Source organism: Limulus polyphemus, unplaced genomic scaffold (assembly GCF_000517525.1).
Source record: "Limulus polyphemus unplaced genomic scaffold, Limulus_polyphemus-2.1.2 Scaffold119, whole genome shotgun sequence".
In the NCBI taxonomy this organism is placed as follows: domain Eukaryota; kingdom Metazoa; phylum Arthropoda; class Merostomata; order Xiphosura; family Limulidae; genus Limulus; species Limulus polyphemus.
In genome coordinates, this window is record NW_013665729.1 from 421,579 (window position 1) to 440,098 (window position 18,520).

General features: G+C 32.0%; 1 protein-coding gene across 1 annotated transcript in view; it reads left to right on the forward strand.

The window, feature by feature from the left end:
- The first annotated feature begins 1,210 nt into the window (after positions 1-1,210).
- LOC106472311 (voltage-dependent calcium channel gamma-5 subunit-like) overlaps positions 1,211-18,520 on the forward strand; it is an 89,445-nt gene continuing 72,135 nt past the window's right edge. The window contains exon 1 of the mRNA XM_022401692.1: positions 1,211-1,782. Coding sequence (XP_022257400.1) covers positions 1,575-1,782 — 208 coding nt within the window. The 5' untranslated portion in view covers positions 1,211-1,574. The remainder of the gene's footprint in view (positions 1,783-18,520) is intronic.

Here is an 18,520-nt window from a genome sequence, read left to right on the forward strand (position 1 = left end):
CACTTGTTTTTGAAGTAAATGACGATACGTACATACAAACTTAGCAGTGTATTCACGTCACACTCGTTTTTGAAGTAAATGACGATACGTACATACAAACTTAGCAGTGTATTCACGTCACACTCGTTTTTGAAGTAAATGACGATACGTACATACAAACTTAGCATTTTTAAGTTGGGTTATCAATTTAACCTGTCATTCACGTTAGATGAGTTTATAATCTTAGTATCATACCGATTTAAACATAATTTAGAAACAAACAGGAACTAAATATCGCAGATTTTTCTTGAAAAATGTGTTTGTACAGAATTATCTTAGCACATAAAGCATCGTACTTTGAAACATAGAAATTATTAAAATAAATTATTTGAACTTTAACAAGTTAAAACAATATCGAATCTAGTGTTATTTTTTTTTCTAACCTCTTATAACATTTCAATCAGTTTGCTTGAAAATAACAACTTATTTTAACGGTATGAGTTTGGCAGCATCAGTTCTAGAGAAAGTCAATATTTTCAAGTAATATATTTGTTTTATTTCTGCTCCTAATGATTTCATTGTTTTCCTGAGAAATCGAGAGATATTTTTATGGTTCCAAATTAATTCTTAAGCAGCCTATGTACAGTATAGCAAAAATTACTTATAGCCACGTGGGTAATCTGTTTTGGCCCGAAAAAAAAACACCATTGTAAAGATTTTTTATGTGTATACTTTTTTATTTCTTATATTTCCGACAACTATAATATTTCTTTTTTGTTCTCGAGAATGCTGTAGCCAACTACCTACATTTTTTTTTCCGAGCACAATATGTTACCAAAAACATGACTATTTTTTACATCCATCAGATGGATCACTGCATTTCCGAGAATCATGAAACGTGTCCTCTTGTTGAATGTGAGAATTGCGCTTGGTATCCGTCTCATGAAACACTTCATGTCTTCTCACTTTTATCATCTGTTGCTGTTATGTTACTTTTGATTGAAAATCGTAAGTCGAAGGTATATAAGTATATCTGGAGAAACACCTTCAAGACTACATGTGTAGATTATTTTCAACAAATTCTTGAGTTTCTAAATTATTAGTTGAATATCACTAGAAAATAATCTATCCATCTTCTTATGGTATCTCCCTTAGGAACGGAATCGACGACACCACGACCGGATCAGCATCTGATCTCGCTAACTCCACCAGTCGGGTGGCGCCTGCTCTCTAGTCTCTTTCTTTCCTAGTGGTTGGTTGCCCGGATGCGAAGTCGCTTCAAGACAGGTAAGACCATCAGGAACAACTAGCTGATGGCGGAAAAACTGTTGAAGAACACTTCGTTCTTTTAGTGTTTTTTTCGTCTGCGTTTTAGTCGTGTTCATGCCTGTAACCGGCGGGCACTGCCCTGAACAAACACGAGGCTCCGGCTCGAATGGATGAGACCCTTCCTACAGTTCATTCGCCTTGCTTCAGTTGGAGCCGGCGTGATCTACGGGCGCTTGAGCCCGTGGCGTGCGGCACGCTGGCCCACTTGATGAGTAGGGGCACGTGGCCCCTGACAGCCGCTGTCTCCGACCACCTTAGCATTCGCCATGCCCCAGTTTTCCGTGCATCTTCTCCGTGTACTGACTCCACTCACCGCCGTTATGTCATTAGTTGCCCAGGGAATAGTGCTCTGCTCTAACGCTTGGATCCACAGCGAAGAACTCATGCCAAATCCATTTTATAACGGCACCGGGGACAAAGAGTTCCTGTCCAAATTCACAGTGTCCGGGCTCTGGAGCCTGTGTTACAACGATCGTAAGTAACTGTTCCGCTGTAAAGGAACACAGGTTTATGCTTCAACTTTTTTTTATTAGTTCTGGCATGATATTCCTATAAGCTTTGCCTATTATGTACTGAAACACTGACTATATCAATTTCATGAAAGTTTTTCTATTGTATTTAAAGATATATAATTTTTATTATATTATTCGAACGCTCAGTGTAATTATGTATATATATGAGAGAAACCAAAAAATTGTCATTGGTGTTATATGATTCAGCTTTAACTTTTAATTTAGATAATGAGAAAGTGTGATACCTATTTATATACCTGGTCCTACAAACACAGACGTAGAATCAGAAGATAAACATTTGTTTTCCTTTTCAAACTTTAAACGTTCCGCAGCTATTAATTAAGATAAACCTAATACTTTTGCGAAAACACTCATGAAAAACAGATGTGATCGTATGTGTTACGTCAAAGAAACCGATTTACGTTGGATTGATTTTTGTTCCTATTGCTTGCTTTAAGAATATTGCTGTAAAAATCCTTTCTGATAGTATTTTATAAAATCTATTTTTATAGAGGAAAGGGAAAACTAGATGAAAAAGTTCTGTGGTATTTTATTTAAAAAATAATACATCTACAAGTGATTCAGGACATTATTTTCACGTCGTGCTCCTACAAAGAAGAGATAATTTTTTTTTAAAGATTTGAAGTATATATTAGAACTTAGTCATCCTATTTGATAACATTACATATTCAGGGATTTGATAATAATTACTTACATTTATCTATTTTTAAGAATGTTTTACCATAATAATATCAACTTAAGTTAGGCTGTGCATAGACATTTCTACAACAACACATTTATAACATATAAAGAACTCTAAGATGCACTTAGTAATATTATACATAATATTATTTACTTTCACTGTTTGATTTATTGGCTGAAATATTAAAATCTTGTTCAATACCGGTGATGCTCAGAAAAAGTACTTTTTAGCTTTTTAGATATGTTATCAAACGCTTGTATATATAAGGCTTTCGTAACGTTTAGATACAAGCTTTGGAGTCAGTTAGAATCTTGAGGCACTCCTTGTCTACGTGTTGATATCGATACAAGTAATGTCTAGCCTGTGGTGTACTGCACGACGCCATTATAGAATACTCCATACCGCTTTGACTGTTACAGACTGTTTCACAAATAAGGCTGAGATTTTCAGAATGGTATCATAACTATAATGCACCATAGATTTTTTTTTTATATTTTTGCTCTGAAGTTTGATCTTTTATAGTTATTAAAACTAAGAAAAAATACTTGCAAATATAAGTTGTTTTTCTGTCAATACCTACAAAATATGGACCAATACGTGCGTTGACATCTAATTATTGTAATTAAAAAAAAATGCCAAAATTGTATCCAATGTTATAATAAAATAACATCTTAAACCATTGAACTGTGCTCTATTTAAAGGCTGTTAATAGCCAGTAACTCTTACATGCCTTTACTATTTTTCTTGGCGGTTTTAGTTATGATTAAAGACCTATGTCAATAGTGAGGATATTACACAATAAAAATTACTCCAATACAAATATCTTAGAAGATATTTCAGAAAATTTCTAAAAACCAACATTTTCCACATATTGCTTGTAAATGATACCAAACATTTTATTTAAAATTTGTGACTTATAATTCCAGCTTCACGTGTTATAACGTTAACTACATGCAAATTCTAAGCCCATTTGTTTGAAGTTAAGTACAAAGCTACACAATGGGCTATCTGTGCTCTGCCCATCACAGGTATCGAAATCCGGTTTCTAGCGTTGTCAGTCCGCAGACATTCACTGTGCCACTGGGAGGGAGGGCATTTTATAGGGGTAAAAATAACAACGCAGGCTGTTTTACTAAAATCTGAATAACTCGTTTATATTCAGTTATGTAGTTCTTGTTTTGTTTTAAATAGACACATCGATTTGAATCTGATCACAATATTTTCTGGTTTCCATAGTTACTTATTTCTCTAATCTCAATCTCATTACAATGACAAAAGAGCAAAACCGACTTTTAATTAATGGCTGACTAAGACCCGGAAGCGGTCTGTCGTGTGATCTTCATTAAAAGAGAGCTCAAAGCCCGGTTCCGTCCTGTGTATCTAGCAAGTATGTTGATTATTCTTAGAATAAATGTAATACTATACAAATGGTGAGCTCAATAAGTTCATGCTGCTAAATAAAAGTAAAAACTAAAAGCCATTCAAAAATACTATTCTTATTCGAACATATTCGAGGAAAAAATGTTACAAACATACCTTCTTTTCGTGTTTAATATAAAACTAAAATAAGCACATTAAATACTTATCCTACTCATTTTCTACAGATTCGCGTAGAAAAGGCAACAATTATGATATACTTTTCATTCACAACTAGCGTTTTAAACTTCAGCTGTTCTTCTTGTAAAGTGAATTAAATAGAAAATAACAAATACATATATAATATGGTATACAAACTAGCATTAAAATATAGAATTATCACAAAAAGTAGTCAGTCTCAAGTGGTGGGCTTGTTATATTATGATTTTAGCAGTAAAACGTCTGTTTTGGTGGTTTTGAAATTTAAGAATATAAAAAATCGTAAAATAAATTTAAAATACGATTAGCTGACATTAAAAGATAACATTGTTATTAGCTGGTTTTCAATTGTGAAGTTTTTAGGTGTGATATGGTATTTTTTTGATAAACGGATTTTTACATGTTCAGACTGAAAGTATAAAATACAGCATTGATATCAAAAAGATGTTGGGAAGATTTACAAAAGTGATTCGCAAAAAATTACATTTTACCGAGCCTGTTTACTATTCTTAATTATTTGTATAATTTTTATCAAGCAAATATAGTAAAGTTTGAAATAAAGATAAGGCTAAGTATCATAAGTATGTTTCAATTTGTCTAAATAACTATATTTATAATAATATTTCTGTTTTATAATCTATTTTGCAGTCCGCTTTTAGTCATTTAGAGAAAAAATGTGTTTATAATATTCAACATATTTTTTTTACATACATTGTTTGTTTGTAATTAAGCAGAAAGCTACACAATGGGCTATCTGTGCTCTGCCCACCATATGTATCGAAACCCGGATTCTAGCGTTGTAAGTTCGCAGACATGCCGCTGTGCCACTGGGGGGCTTTTTACAGACATTATTGTTAGACATGACTTTTAGTAAAATATGAAAACTGACTGTGATGGTTCCTTTGACCTAATGTCAGCTACACGTTAACACGTGAATGGTCAAATATCTATTTTCAAACATTAGCCATCAAATCGGCCATAAGTTAACTCTTAGACAACGGCTACTACTGGTGAGACCCATATATTTTATGTTTGCCCTGTCATAGCACCTCGTGGAAAGATGTGGACAACAACAACAATGGGTGAAACCAACTATTCCCTAGGAAACCCTTACAGCAATTAATTTGATTAACTTAATGTTTATTATACATTTGTTTAGTGTTTTAAGTGACGTTATTAAGGATCTTGTAATGAGCACATTGTGGCACATAAGTAATTCAGAAAATATGTATTTAAAAGCCTCTTCTTTTAACTGGAATATGAAGGAGAACTAAAGGTTCGCATTGCTCGTAATTAACACATGGAGTTTATCCTTTAGTTGAATTAATTATTTATAAAAAAATCACTTAAAACATATTTTTAAACTATCTATAAATTGTTGCAGCAAACAGCTAGACCACCTAGAATGGTGAGCTAAAGATGTTGCTGATAGCCTGAGGGTGGACTCTCAGTTTTAATTGAGCTTAAGACAATTTTCCTGTTAGTTCTTTTTTCTTTCATAAAGCCATTAAGTTGAACAGCTTAAAGAAGCATAATAAGCAGAGTTCAGTATAACTTGATGATATGTTTGTATTTCCAAAAAAAACTTTCGATTCTTCAAATGCATCACCTCTGGCATGTTTTAGAATAGAGTACTTGTAGTTATTTGCAGAATAGAGGTTTATCAGTAATTGAAGGAATCTGAAAAAGTTGTGAAAAGGAATAAAAATGAATTCATTGATAAGTCGCTCTTAAACGTATATTCTCAAACCAAGACTATCACATCAGTAATTGAAGGAATCTGTAAAAGTTATTGATTGCTAAAAAGTACATATAATTAAATAATATAAATATTTTAAGAACCTTTTACATTTTTATATTTAGTTTGATAATATTAATAGATTTAGTCAGGCATTTTGATAATTGGCTTCAACCTAACCTGCTAACGAGAAGGTTATAAAAATGTTGAAATTTGCATTTACATGTTTCTGTTTTGTTTGTTGTCATATGTATACATATTAACCTTTGTTTGTTAAACATAGTCTGTAATCAACAAATTAACATCTTATAAAGTTCTTTGATTTAATTCACTGTGGATCAAATGAACTGGAAATGATGCTTTCTATTTCAAGTTTACAACTTTTGACATTTCATTTAGTGTTTCTCGATTTTTAGCAAAATGGCAAAGTGATTTTAAAAGCTCGATTTTGACCTAAACTGAAGAGCTGTTTTTAAAATAAATTTGTACTCAAGAGATATAAAAGTATTTTTTTTCTTTTTTGCTTACATGATCACATTTAGAAGTGTGCTTTCGATGCTATATCTATCTACCCTTAAATAGCATCGTGATAGTAAAGTGGAAAACAAATCGTGCTATTATTGTGATATTTTCTGTTTATATATTGGAAAGATCATATTCTCACACAACAACTAAAATATTTCATTTACTTCCGCAAAGTTTCGGTTTTATTCGCCTTTCGCGTCAAAATGGACATGCATGTAAATACATACACATATTAGTGTATATGTGCGCTTGCGTGTGTAAATATTATAAGGTATAGTACTGTGAATGATATATACCAATAAATACTTATGTATCTTCAATATTCACAAAAATTAAAGGATGATGAGGTTTGTTTACATTTGTATCTTTTTATTTTGCCTTTTTTTTCACATTTGACATGCTTATTGTAAATTATTACACAAATCCTATCTAGGGTTTGCAAGTTTATGCACCAATTATTCCCTATGTAATAAACCTTTATGAGAAACGATCCACATTCTGCAAAGCAATGGGCCACTGTACTGTTCACAGATGAGATCAGGTTCTGTGTATCTTCAATGATCGATGTGTAAAGGTCTGAAGACGTGAAGGAGAGAAGTGTAACATTGTCCACCATGATGTCCTTGGGGTGGCTCAATCATGGTCTTGGATGCCATCTGCATGCAGGATTGTACAGACCTTTATGTGGTGGATGGAGGATCCCTGACAGCAAGACGTTACGTGAATGAGATCCTGCTACCCATTGTTCGCCCTCTTGCTGGTGCTGTCGGAGAGGAGTTTGTGTATCAACAGGATAACACCGGTCCTTACAATGCCAGAATCATCCAGCAATTTTTTCAGGATGATGGAAGAGAGGTACTGGACTGTCCTGCCAAGATACCAGACCTAAATCCGATTAAGTATGTATGGGACTTGCTAGGGAAAGCAGTTAGAGCATATACTTAATGAAACATTCCGTTCATACGAGATCCAGTGAAAGAACAAATCAAATAATTTACCATTTTAGTTGTATTTATATGATTTTATAAAAAAAATAATAATTTCCAAAAACAATACTTTTATTTAAATTCCTTTATCAAATGGTTCTAACAAGAGTCCTGAGTACACCATCTAACGACTCTTTAAATATATTTTGTTTATTAACATATATTTAATTATATTAATAAATATTAGAAATATTTCGAACTCAATGATTTATGATGCTTCTATAATATAACTTATAGCCAAGTATAATGAACTGGTTTTACACCGTGTTAAAATAAACGTAAAGTTTTTTATGCAATTCCATGTCTAAAGAAATAATTCCTCTGAAAATAATATTTAATATAATTAAATTACGTATATCTATCAGATCTTGTTTAAATTTTAAAATCTTCAAGTTGTCTGTAGGGAGTTTAAATCTTATAAAATTAAAGAAAACAGAATTTGCTCACTAATTTTAGGGCAGTTTTGATCGATGTGCATGAAAAGATCGCTTTATGCTAGAGGATGATCAAACAGCCTTGATGACTCAATTACAAAGTATTTCTTTTACTGCTCAATTAGTAGCATGTAATTAATTATACAATGGTCGAATAGATTCAAATCAGACTATTCTGTCTTCGCTTTTATCTGTCCTAAAACACCGGAAAAAGTAAATAACGGAATAAAGAAATATTTTAACTCCGTATTTTCTCTACCTGTTATTCAACTTCTGTACATAATATTTTCAATTCATTGACACAAAAAATCCTAAAATTATCTGGATTAAAATAATGTATTGTTCCTCTTGTTGAGTATGTGTTATTAGCTAAATATTCAAAATATTATTGTCAAGCAAGCAGCTTTTTTTAGATAATCTAATGCACTTTTCCATTAAATAGGACTGTCAAATATAATAGCAAATGAGCATTCTAAATTATTTAGTTTTTCACTTATCGAGCGATAAATTTCAGTAGTATAAATTTTCTCTATAACAAATCCCATTAATGTTTTCGGTTGTTGTTGCTTAAAGTGAAAAGCAAGAACACTGTAAACTTTATACATATATGTATATAATTAATGCTAATCCTATCACATAGCGTAAATTATGACAATACAAGTTGTTGAAATTGAATCTATAGCAGTGCTTAAATGTTTACAGAACCGGTACATATTCATACTCAATAATGCTTTGATATTTTATTTAGCATAACATAAATTTACAAAGTGACCATAAAATCATAAATCAACAAACGTTTTGCTGCAACCATAAAACTTATCACAAACTAGATAGCGTGTTTTCAGATGATTATTATCTTCTGCAATAATTACGCTATCAGACTGTACACACAAAATTGTGTTTGACTTTGACTAGGTTTGCACTCGTGCTTCCGTAGGCTCTAAAGAGTCTAGTGAACTTTTAGAAGCAAGATAGCATGGTGCGGAAAAGCTAATCTTAAGCTTGTCATTGTCAGCTGGTGAACGTTCCCTTCTGAGAGCTTTTCCTGAAGAGTAAATAATCCACCCGGATCTCTTTAGAGAACTCGGGTTGGTGGAGTGTAAACTGGCAAGCATAGTCTGGGAGAAGGAGCATATATATGTCTTATTAGAAGTTTAGTAAGCAAAAAGGATTATAAGATTGGCTTAGCTTATTCCGTCTGGCATTGCAATTAAATGGAAATGTAAGCTACACTCTACTAGTTGGAAAATAGATGCAAAAGGAACAATAGATTTATTAGCTAGTGGAAATTTATTGATCAAATCTAAAGAAAAAACAGACATAAATTAAACCTTATTTTCTGAATTCATAAAATACAAATTGTGATGATATTATGCATTATTGAAATTAAAATGAAGTTTTTTTGTTATATAACTGGCATACAATTGTTTTTAAAAGCAACAATTAACAAATAACTGTTATAAGGTAATATTGTTCTGAAAAAGATCGGTAATAATGTATTGTCTATAAAAACGGGACAGACAGACCTATAAACATGATTAATTTGTTTACCAAACATAAGTTTAGTTCCCTTGTGAGTTTTATTGTACTCTGATAAATCAAGATCACTGTGACGGATATTGAACTGTGAATCACTTATGTCCTGCTAATTGGTGCATAGGTATGACTTTGGTTAATTGTAAGGAAAAGTTTAGTTCCCTTGTGAGTTTTATTGTACTCTGATAAATCAAGATCACTGTGACAGATATTGAACTGTGAATCACTTATGTCCTGCTAATTGGTGCATAGGTATGACTTTAGTCAATTGTAAGGAAATAGCCAAAGATGAGACCAGATCAACGTCTGGTTTCTGTCCATGAAAAGAAGAAGATCAAACATTCATCACTTTTAAAATTATTTGTTATAACAGCTGAGGAAACATAGAGTAAGAGGAGTGAAAACTGGAAAAGTAATAGAAATTGGTGATAAAATGAATAATTAAAATTTAATGTTTTAATGTGCCCAATTAAAATATATTCAAGAAATAGCGTTTACTATATTAAAGTCCTAAATTCTTCAGGTAGTGTAAACTAATTCGTCGTTAATTCGGTTGTTTAAAAATAATTCAAATTATTATATATATATATGTATATAATTCGATTGTAATTATGGCTTAGATTTTTTATATCTATACAAACGAAATCAAGTATGACTGAATTATAACTTAAAATCTCATCACTACACTTCACGGCTTGTAACGTTAAAATTCGGGGTTCAGCCCTAGCGGCAGACACAGTACAGATAATCCATCGTGCAGGTTTACGATAAAACAAACTTATTATATAGAATGAATAACTCATTTTCTCTGTTTGTCATTTTAGTACTTTATCACGGTGATCATCAATAAATCGAACTAGAAGGTACATTGTGAAAATCACTTAAATTCACTGTTCCAAATAGCGACCACTCTGGTTGCCCTGGTGACTTCTCTTTAGGCGATTATAAATAATAATTTAAACGCCTACAGATGCCGAATCCTTATATAACATAGTCCCTCAGCGGCTCAGAAGTAAATCTACAAACGTACAACGCTAAAAACCAGGTTTCGATACCCGTGGTGGACACAGCACAGAATGCTAATTGTGTTGCTTTGTGCTTAACAAAAATCAACCAAACTGTATAATATAGTTTTTTACATATATACTTCTATACAATATTTTATAGTAACTGTTTTATTCACAGTTTTTCTTAGATATAGTATTGTAGGACATTCCACTTTAGTCGCACATAAAATGGCATTACTGTATCCTGTGAATACGGACCTGCTGAGTAGCATATGTTTGGTTGCTTATTCATCAAGGCATTCAAGTTTTTGTTTATAAAGAAATATTTTTACTAATGCTGTTGTAGTACCATGATATATTGAAGGTTTGTCCCAAATGGGTGTACTGTACTTAGCATAAGTTAAATTAAGATAAAACTTAGATAACAATAATGAACAGGCAGAAAGGCGTTGTTAAGCCAAGTAATAAACATGTAATGGACGTGATGGTAACAACTGCAAGGCGCTAAAATGGCAACTAAAATTTATTGCAAAGCCAGCTAACGTACCATTAGAAGTTGAAACCAGCAACACTCCAAACTAAGACGAGAACGAGTCAAGTATTTCGGAAGAGCGCTATCCAACTTGTGAACAAAGGGAAGAGCCCATAATTCCAGTTTTTATTTTCTGGGCCAGTTAAACTAATAGTTCAGAAATGAAATTTTACCCATATTGTCGCCAGCCGCTTAGCTTATACTCTGACATAAATAACCTAAAATACCGCCGACATATTAATAATAATACAAGAGAATGTTTTTACAAGAGAATGTTTATGTAATAGTCACAGCGAAATATTTTTTGGGGGTAGGGCAAATATTTGGGGTTACAACCCTCACCCCCGACTCGACTTCGATGGTTGTATGGGCCATTGACTGAGAAAGTCGTGAAGAATAGCTTCGGAACTAAGTATCCAAACTATAGCAAGTTTTTCATAAAATATCACTTTGTCTATCTTCAATGATTTATTGATAACAGCAAAAATACTGTTAGTATTTTTACTTGCTATGCAATTTATTACAGAAATAAATAGAAATATATTTAACTGCCGTATTCGTATTTCATTTCTAAGCCACTAGAGTATTAGCTTTAAGAACTAAAAAATATTTTCAACATGTCCATTATTTATTAAGTAGGAATTAGCAGTTGTATAACTAAAAGTTGTTCTTTGCCACTTGACAAATGTAAATGGAACATTTCATCCAATCTGTACTGGTAAAGATCCAGCACCATCGGAACTGCTATGTATGATCAAATATGAGTTTAATACTGATGTATGCTATGATTAAAGATACACTTGCCGACATTACGGTCTCCATTGTATAAGGATATATGGTAAATGAACTGGACGGATTGGCTTAAACATTCAGCGAGTTATATCCGAAGAGAAAGATTATGTGACATAAGTCAGTGAGCCGAAATATAGTTTCTGATTTTCCCTTATTCACAGAGAGCATAATTATTTTATCAGAAACAACCACACTATTACTGGTGAATGGTAGATGTGTAATCTCTTATCAGAACAATGCAACATTGGGTTCTGTCAACAGAAAGCATAATTACTGCTAATTGCAGAAACATATTACTTTTGTACCCCCAAGTATTCGGAATCCATAACGTGACCTCACATTGTTCCTGTTTTGTCTTACTTAATATTTGTCAAACATCTTCAATATTTATATAATAGGATGAAAAACAGAATCTTAATCCTTTACTTTCCAGGATTTGAAGCAGAAACAAAACTTTGATACTCATTCAGCTTGATCTGGATGACTGAATGAAGCATTGAATTACTTTACTCAAAAGTATAATTTATGTTGCTTTCAACATCAATTTTTGTTCTGCATCCAATACTTACTTGTTTATGACTCATATAATCCCCAACTAGTTATTTTGCCCAGTTTTTAGTACGTTGTACACAACTTGTGTCTTTATAACATTGCAGTGGAAGCATTTCTTTTGTAATTTATTTCCGATTCAAACTCTTTTTTTTTCTACTAAACTATAGTTGCTGTAGATAAGCAAGGTCACAGATTTCTGGGAAGACTGATTTTATTAGAGGTTGTTCTTCTTTTAAGAAATAATTTCTAATTAAACATAACAGTAGTATAAGGCATGCAATAGCTATAGTTTAAGAAAGGAAACGTAAACTACGAAACGGAGAATTCTTATGTGGTTTAATGAAGCTGCCGCAAACCTTAACAAAGTATAATAAAAAAATATATACACGAAAATGAATTCTGCTTATTTCATTGTAAAAAAAAATAATTCTTTTTTTACAACATATTTCCCAGTAGAATGAATGCAAACGTTAATTATGCAAATGACATAATAATGTGTTTAAATGATTGGCATCATTGCTGCACAAATACAAAATATGCTCAAAATATAACTCTTAAAATTATTTATTTATTTCAAATATGGTGAATGGATCCACCGATGACTCTAGCTCAGAAACAAAGTGGTTTGCTTGCGACTTATCGATGAAGAAAAGCCAATAGAGTATCTTGTTGGAAACCATCCTGTTCAACATGCTCATGTAAACGGCATGTTTCACGTCAAGCATTGTAAAAGTGTGGAAATAAAACACAAATAAAATATGATCCTGCAAGCTTCAAAGATATAAAGCTTACCGAGGCACTGTTACTTATTTTAAAACTCGATATAAATGGAAGTGTATTACCTCTTAATTCTTATTCTTTATAGTAGTTTCAATGTTGCATGATTTGTATGAAAAAATATGAGTGAAACCACACAAAATAACAATGATTTTCTTATCAATGCTTTTTGATGACAAACGCTAGAAATAATTAATGTTATTATTATCAGAATATTTATTTTTTTACAAAAGATGTTTTTAAATCCCAATTTGGAACATAATCTCTGAGTCATAAAGTTTTACGTTTGAAGATGTATCTTTCACAATTTGTATTATTATTATACACTTTGAACTATCCGAAAGAGACTGCCGATGTTTGGTTAAAACAAGAGGAGTTCAGTATAAGCAGTGGCCTACAGACGAGAATGTTTTTTGTACTGGTTATAACTCGCATTAATGTTTAGACGTAATATCAGTTGAGCTACATGGATTAGGAAAACAAAAACAAGAAACATGTGTCTTTCAAGTATTATTATTGGTGTAGGACAGAACTACAAATTCACTGAATGAAGACCAATTCTTTAACTTTGAATTACACACAATATTAAACTAAAAGAAATTGTTATTTTCACTTCTTCATGGAACCATTCTGCATTTACATGCCAAGTGTTCTATATATATGTGGAAGTAAAACATATACCTCAAAAATAGCAGTCTGCTCCACAAATAAAAAGTTTAAGTGGATAGCTACTGTTACTACTGATTTATTTTTTTATCAACAAGGCAGCGATTGAAATCACATGAACTCTTACTTTTTATTCTTTATAGCAGCTTCAATACCGAATGATTTATACAAAAATATATGAATCAAAGAATAAAAAAATAACTATGATTTTTTATCAAAGCTTATTGATGACAAACGTTAGAAATATTACTATCAGAATATTTTTGTAAAATTGATTTCAAATAATCTGAGTCATTACATTTCTCCGTTTAAAGCTGTATTTTTTACAATTAATATTATAATATAATTATTGAGACAACTTAAAGAAAAGTGTTCAAATAAAAACAAATAGGTGTGAAAAAAGGTTTCAATTAAGAAACACTAATCGAAAAATTACTATTTGTGTTTGGTGAGGTTATTCATATATAGTTTTTGATATTACTGATTTAAATTAGTGTTCTAAAATAATATATCTAATGTTTCAAATATTGGAAATGATAAACATTTCGTAAAATTGGTTAAAAAGTTTTTTAATATTTATATTTTTATGCTAATTGAATGAAGTTTTCAAGTGCACCATTAATTATTTTAATGGTTTTCAACAGAAAAAAAAAAATCTACTCTTTAGCTGCATATGTTGCCTAATAAAGGAGATGATAATTTCATCATTGATATTCTGGCGTAGGATTCAAAGTACAAAATATCAAGCAAGATGTTGCTGTCAATCATTTACTCTTCTCCACCTTTCCCGATCTTCTCTTCAAATCACCATACGTTCATCCGTGTCACAGCAACAGCCTCTTCCTTCCACGTAGTCGTTTTATTTTTATTCTTTATCTTAAGTTTTCTTTCTTCAAACTTTCTCTTACATGAATAATCCATTTCTTGTTTTGCTTCCTTTGTTAGTTCCAATTTCTTTTTTCCTTTCACAATCTCTGATACTTCTATATGATAATTTACAATAATACACATGAGACTTTATTCAGCAAATTAAAGATCGTAGAAAATTCACAGATCAATTATTTCATAGCTAATAAGTTTCTTCAGTTTACCTCACTATTTTGAGATTTTAGAAATATAAGACTTGGTTATTAGAAACAAATTTCTACCTTGTAGATGGGGTTGAACTAATTTAATTTTACGAGAATCTTTCGAAGTAATTATGTTCTGTAAAGTAAAATTTTTCTTTGTAGAAAAAGCTTTGAATGAGCGATATTCGAATATTATAAAACATATACGTATGTGTTTATTGCCATTTTCTTGGGAAATAACGAACTAAATTTTAAATGCTTCTGGGCCTTAAAAACATATTAGTATTTCTCAATTTTTTTAGTTCCGTTCTTACAAATCAATGAATTAAAAACTAAAACTGGTATCTTAATTAGTTAAAATATTTGCACTTAAATCAATCCCGTATCTAAATGTCAACTTGTCTCAGTTAGTATTTTCTTCAGAAAGTCGGATTAGAATTTCTTGGCTATAATAGAAAGATGTATTTGTTCCTGTAATATAATCGCATTTTGAGCAAGTTTTTGATTGGCAAAGTTTTTTTGTAAGTGTAAGACATAATATTTACTTTATCTTATACTAATGCCGTACTCATTTTTTTTTCTTCCAAATCATCAGTACATCTATATCGCAAAATTGGAGGCCATTAACTCAACGCATGATTCGTTAGTGCTTATGCATGGTATTCTTATGAGAATGAGAACAAATTATGGTTCATGCGTATTAATATCTATTTTACTTTTTGATTTTTCATAAAACTGAACCGAAGAAAAATTACAACTCAGATTTATCCTACGACTAAATTTGGTTTTATAATCAAGTAAAATAGGTCTTCATTTTCGCGAATTTTGAAAATTCAAAATGGCATAGAACTTTTAATTGAAATAATGCTAAAACATTCATTCTGGAATATAAAAAACTTGTTTGGTTAGCATATCTTAAACATCCTGTGTTTTTAATAAGTCATATTTAGGCAATGGCTGTCATTGATAGTGTTAGCAAATGAAAATCTCAATTGAATATAACTCCCGATTATAGACTAAAAACATTCAGAATTTATATATATTGTTCATCCTGTAAAAACGCCTATCTTATGGTCTCTAGTAATATATTGTGTAGTGTCTCTTAAGGAAGGTTGTTTGTTTGTTATAAATTTCGCTCAAAGCTACACGAGGGATATCTGCGCTAGCCGTCCCTAATTTATTACTGTAAGACTATAAGGAAGGCAGTTAGTCATCACCACCCCCGCCAACTCTTGGGCTACTGTTTTACCAAAGAATAGTGGGATTGACCGTCACATTATAACGCCCCCACGACTGAAAGGGCGAGCATGTGACAGGGATTCGGACCCGTAACCTGCAGATTGCGAGCCGAGCGCCCTAACCGCCTGGCCATGCCGGGCCTCTTTAGGAAGTAAGATACAATCTGATGTTCTATGTAGTTCCCCTGGAGGGTTAGCGGTAACTTTACAGACTCACAACAGAAAAATTCGGGGTTCGATTCCTCACGGTAGCCACAGTAGATAGCTCAATGTGGTTCTGATCTAAAAACCAGCAATGTTTATGTTTTGACATATTACTACTCACTCAATAAAAATGATTGATCACGAATAAAATAATATATATATATGATTTTTTTCTTTTGCTTACATATTAAATTAATAAAATCTTTGTAAGCAATAATGTCATTGAAGATGTTTCTCAAGTCATATCCATATTTCGACTTTGTTACTGCCTTATACGAACCAACAACTCATCCTTCTCATCGTTTTATATTAATATTATTAATAACCCATAACCCACTCTCGAACATGCTTTGGAAATATCGGAGTTAAATACAATTTTATGATTTTGTCTTTACCGGCCATAGACACAGTAGCAATGGTAAAAACAAGGCTTATTCTATTTCTCAGAATTAAAATATTCATATCTAGATACTATATCTATTATATCTCTCAGTATATCTTTTTCCTTTTCATTTTCCTGCTAGCATAAGCAAATCCTGAAACTAAGTAAAATAATACTGTTAATATACCGCACATAGCAATTAAATATAATCGGATTTATTTCTATAGTTAAGATAAAGAAAACAACTATTATATTACATTGTAGACCCCTCCCTTAGTTCATTATATTGTAAAAATATGATTTGTTCGTTATTTATCATTCAATTTAAGATATATTTATAGTGACTTCACCCAGTCTTGTCTCAGGTATCAAAAAGATTACATTCCTATAAATTGCTCTTGATGATTCTCTCAGGTGGAGAGCGATTGGATTAATGGAAGCCAACCAAACATAGCAGGCTATCGCACGCCAGTTACGAGTATCTCAAAGTGTCGTTAGCGGAATGTGGAACAGCTTTCAAGCCATTGGAACAGCTGTTCGAGCACTTGTATTAAGCAGACCATCACCCACAACACAAACAGATGGCCGCTCTCAGTTGATTCTGGTTAGTCGCAGTCGTCGAGTGCCACTTTCCAGACTAAATCAGATGTATATAACCATAACTGGACGGTGTGGCTGTCTGTAGATGCTTAGAAAAATAATTGCAAGGCCTTTCAGTACTACAGACAGCCAGTGAAATTCGAAACATAAAACAACTCGCCTGAAACAGTGCCAAGAACACATTAACTTGCATAGCAACATGCAGAGCAATATTATATTTATAGATGAGCCGCGTTTTAAGATTACACCCTGCAGCTTACACTACAGTCAGATCCAACTCTATTTTAACAGAATAATGTGACGCAAATGATGGCAACATAAGCATAATTTGGATAAACAACATACCCACATCTATCTTCCTTGGAATGGAAATGTTAATTCTACATATCCTATTATCCTTTGTGAGCCTATATCCTGGTACTATTAGCCCTAGCTTCAGCTTAATTGGTGACTAAACCAACTCACCGTGCTAATTTGGGCTAATACATTGATTTAAGAAAAGTGAACTTATTATCAGATTGTTTGGTCATGGAAATTTAGAAGATGACCTCTTATGGTTGTTGGCTCGACTTTTCCATGAGAAATTCAGAGTTGTTAATTTGTACCTATATTCACGTGATTAATATAAACTAGGAAATCATTTTTTCGTTCCCTGTATGTTACCTATAAATGTTCGTCTTTGCCTATACTATTAGTTTAGCATGTATTTTATTAGAGTTGTGTTATGTACCAGTAGCCAACTGACGGAATAATGAGATCCAGTGAGGACTAGAAACCCGTTGTATTCAGTCATGTTTGTGTGTTTCAATAAAATGTACATTTTCAGTTTCATGTGTATCCTTGTAAACATTATGAGTTGCTAGTCACAATAAAGTGCAGAAAAAATATTGGTTCTTACTCAGTTATATTTAGTCTTTAACACACGTCCTTTATTTCAACTTTTTCCAGCCATACATTAACGATTTTCAACTTTCTGCTCATTCACTGCTGTCAGTTAAATGTTCGAATTTCCTATTATATGTGCAGTTAACTTGTCTATTGTCTGACGAGGAATACCATTATGTGGTCATGTATTTTTAGCTTTTTATCTTCCATGTTCTACGTTTTGTACAGTGCAAATTATATGATAATATATTTTTGTGAGAAGAAGTTCTTTTTCAGTTTCATTCGCAGGAGCTTAATAGCTTTAGATTGGTCATGAAACGATGGTTTATTGCAATCCGTTGTTATTATCCTAAAGGCTAGAAGGCCAATAAACCATAATTAGATAATATCAAACTTAGCTATGAGAAAGATCATTTTAAGTATACTTTTTACATAGTATAGTCTTTATATGATGAGATTTTTGTTTTAAAAGTAATGTGAAAAAGTGTTTTAACTTCT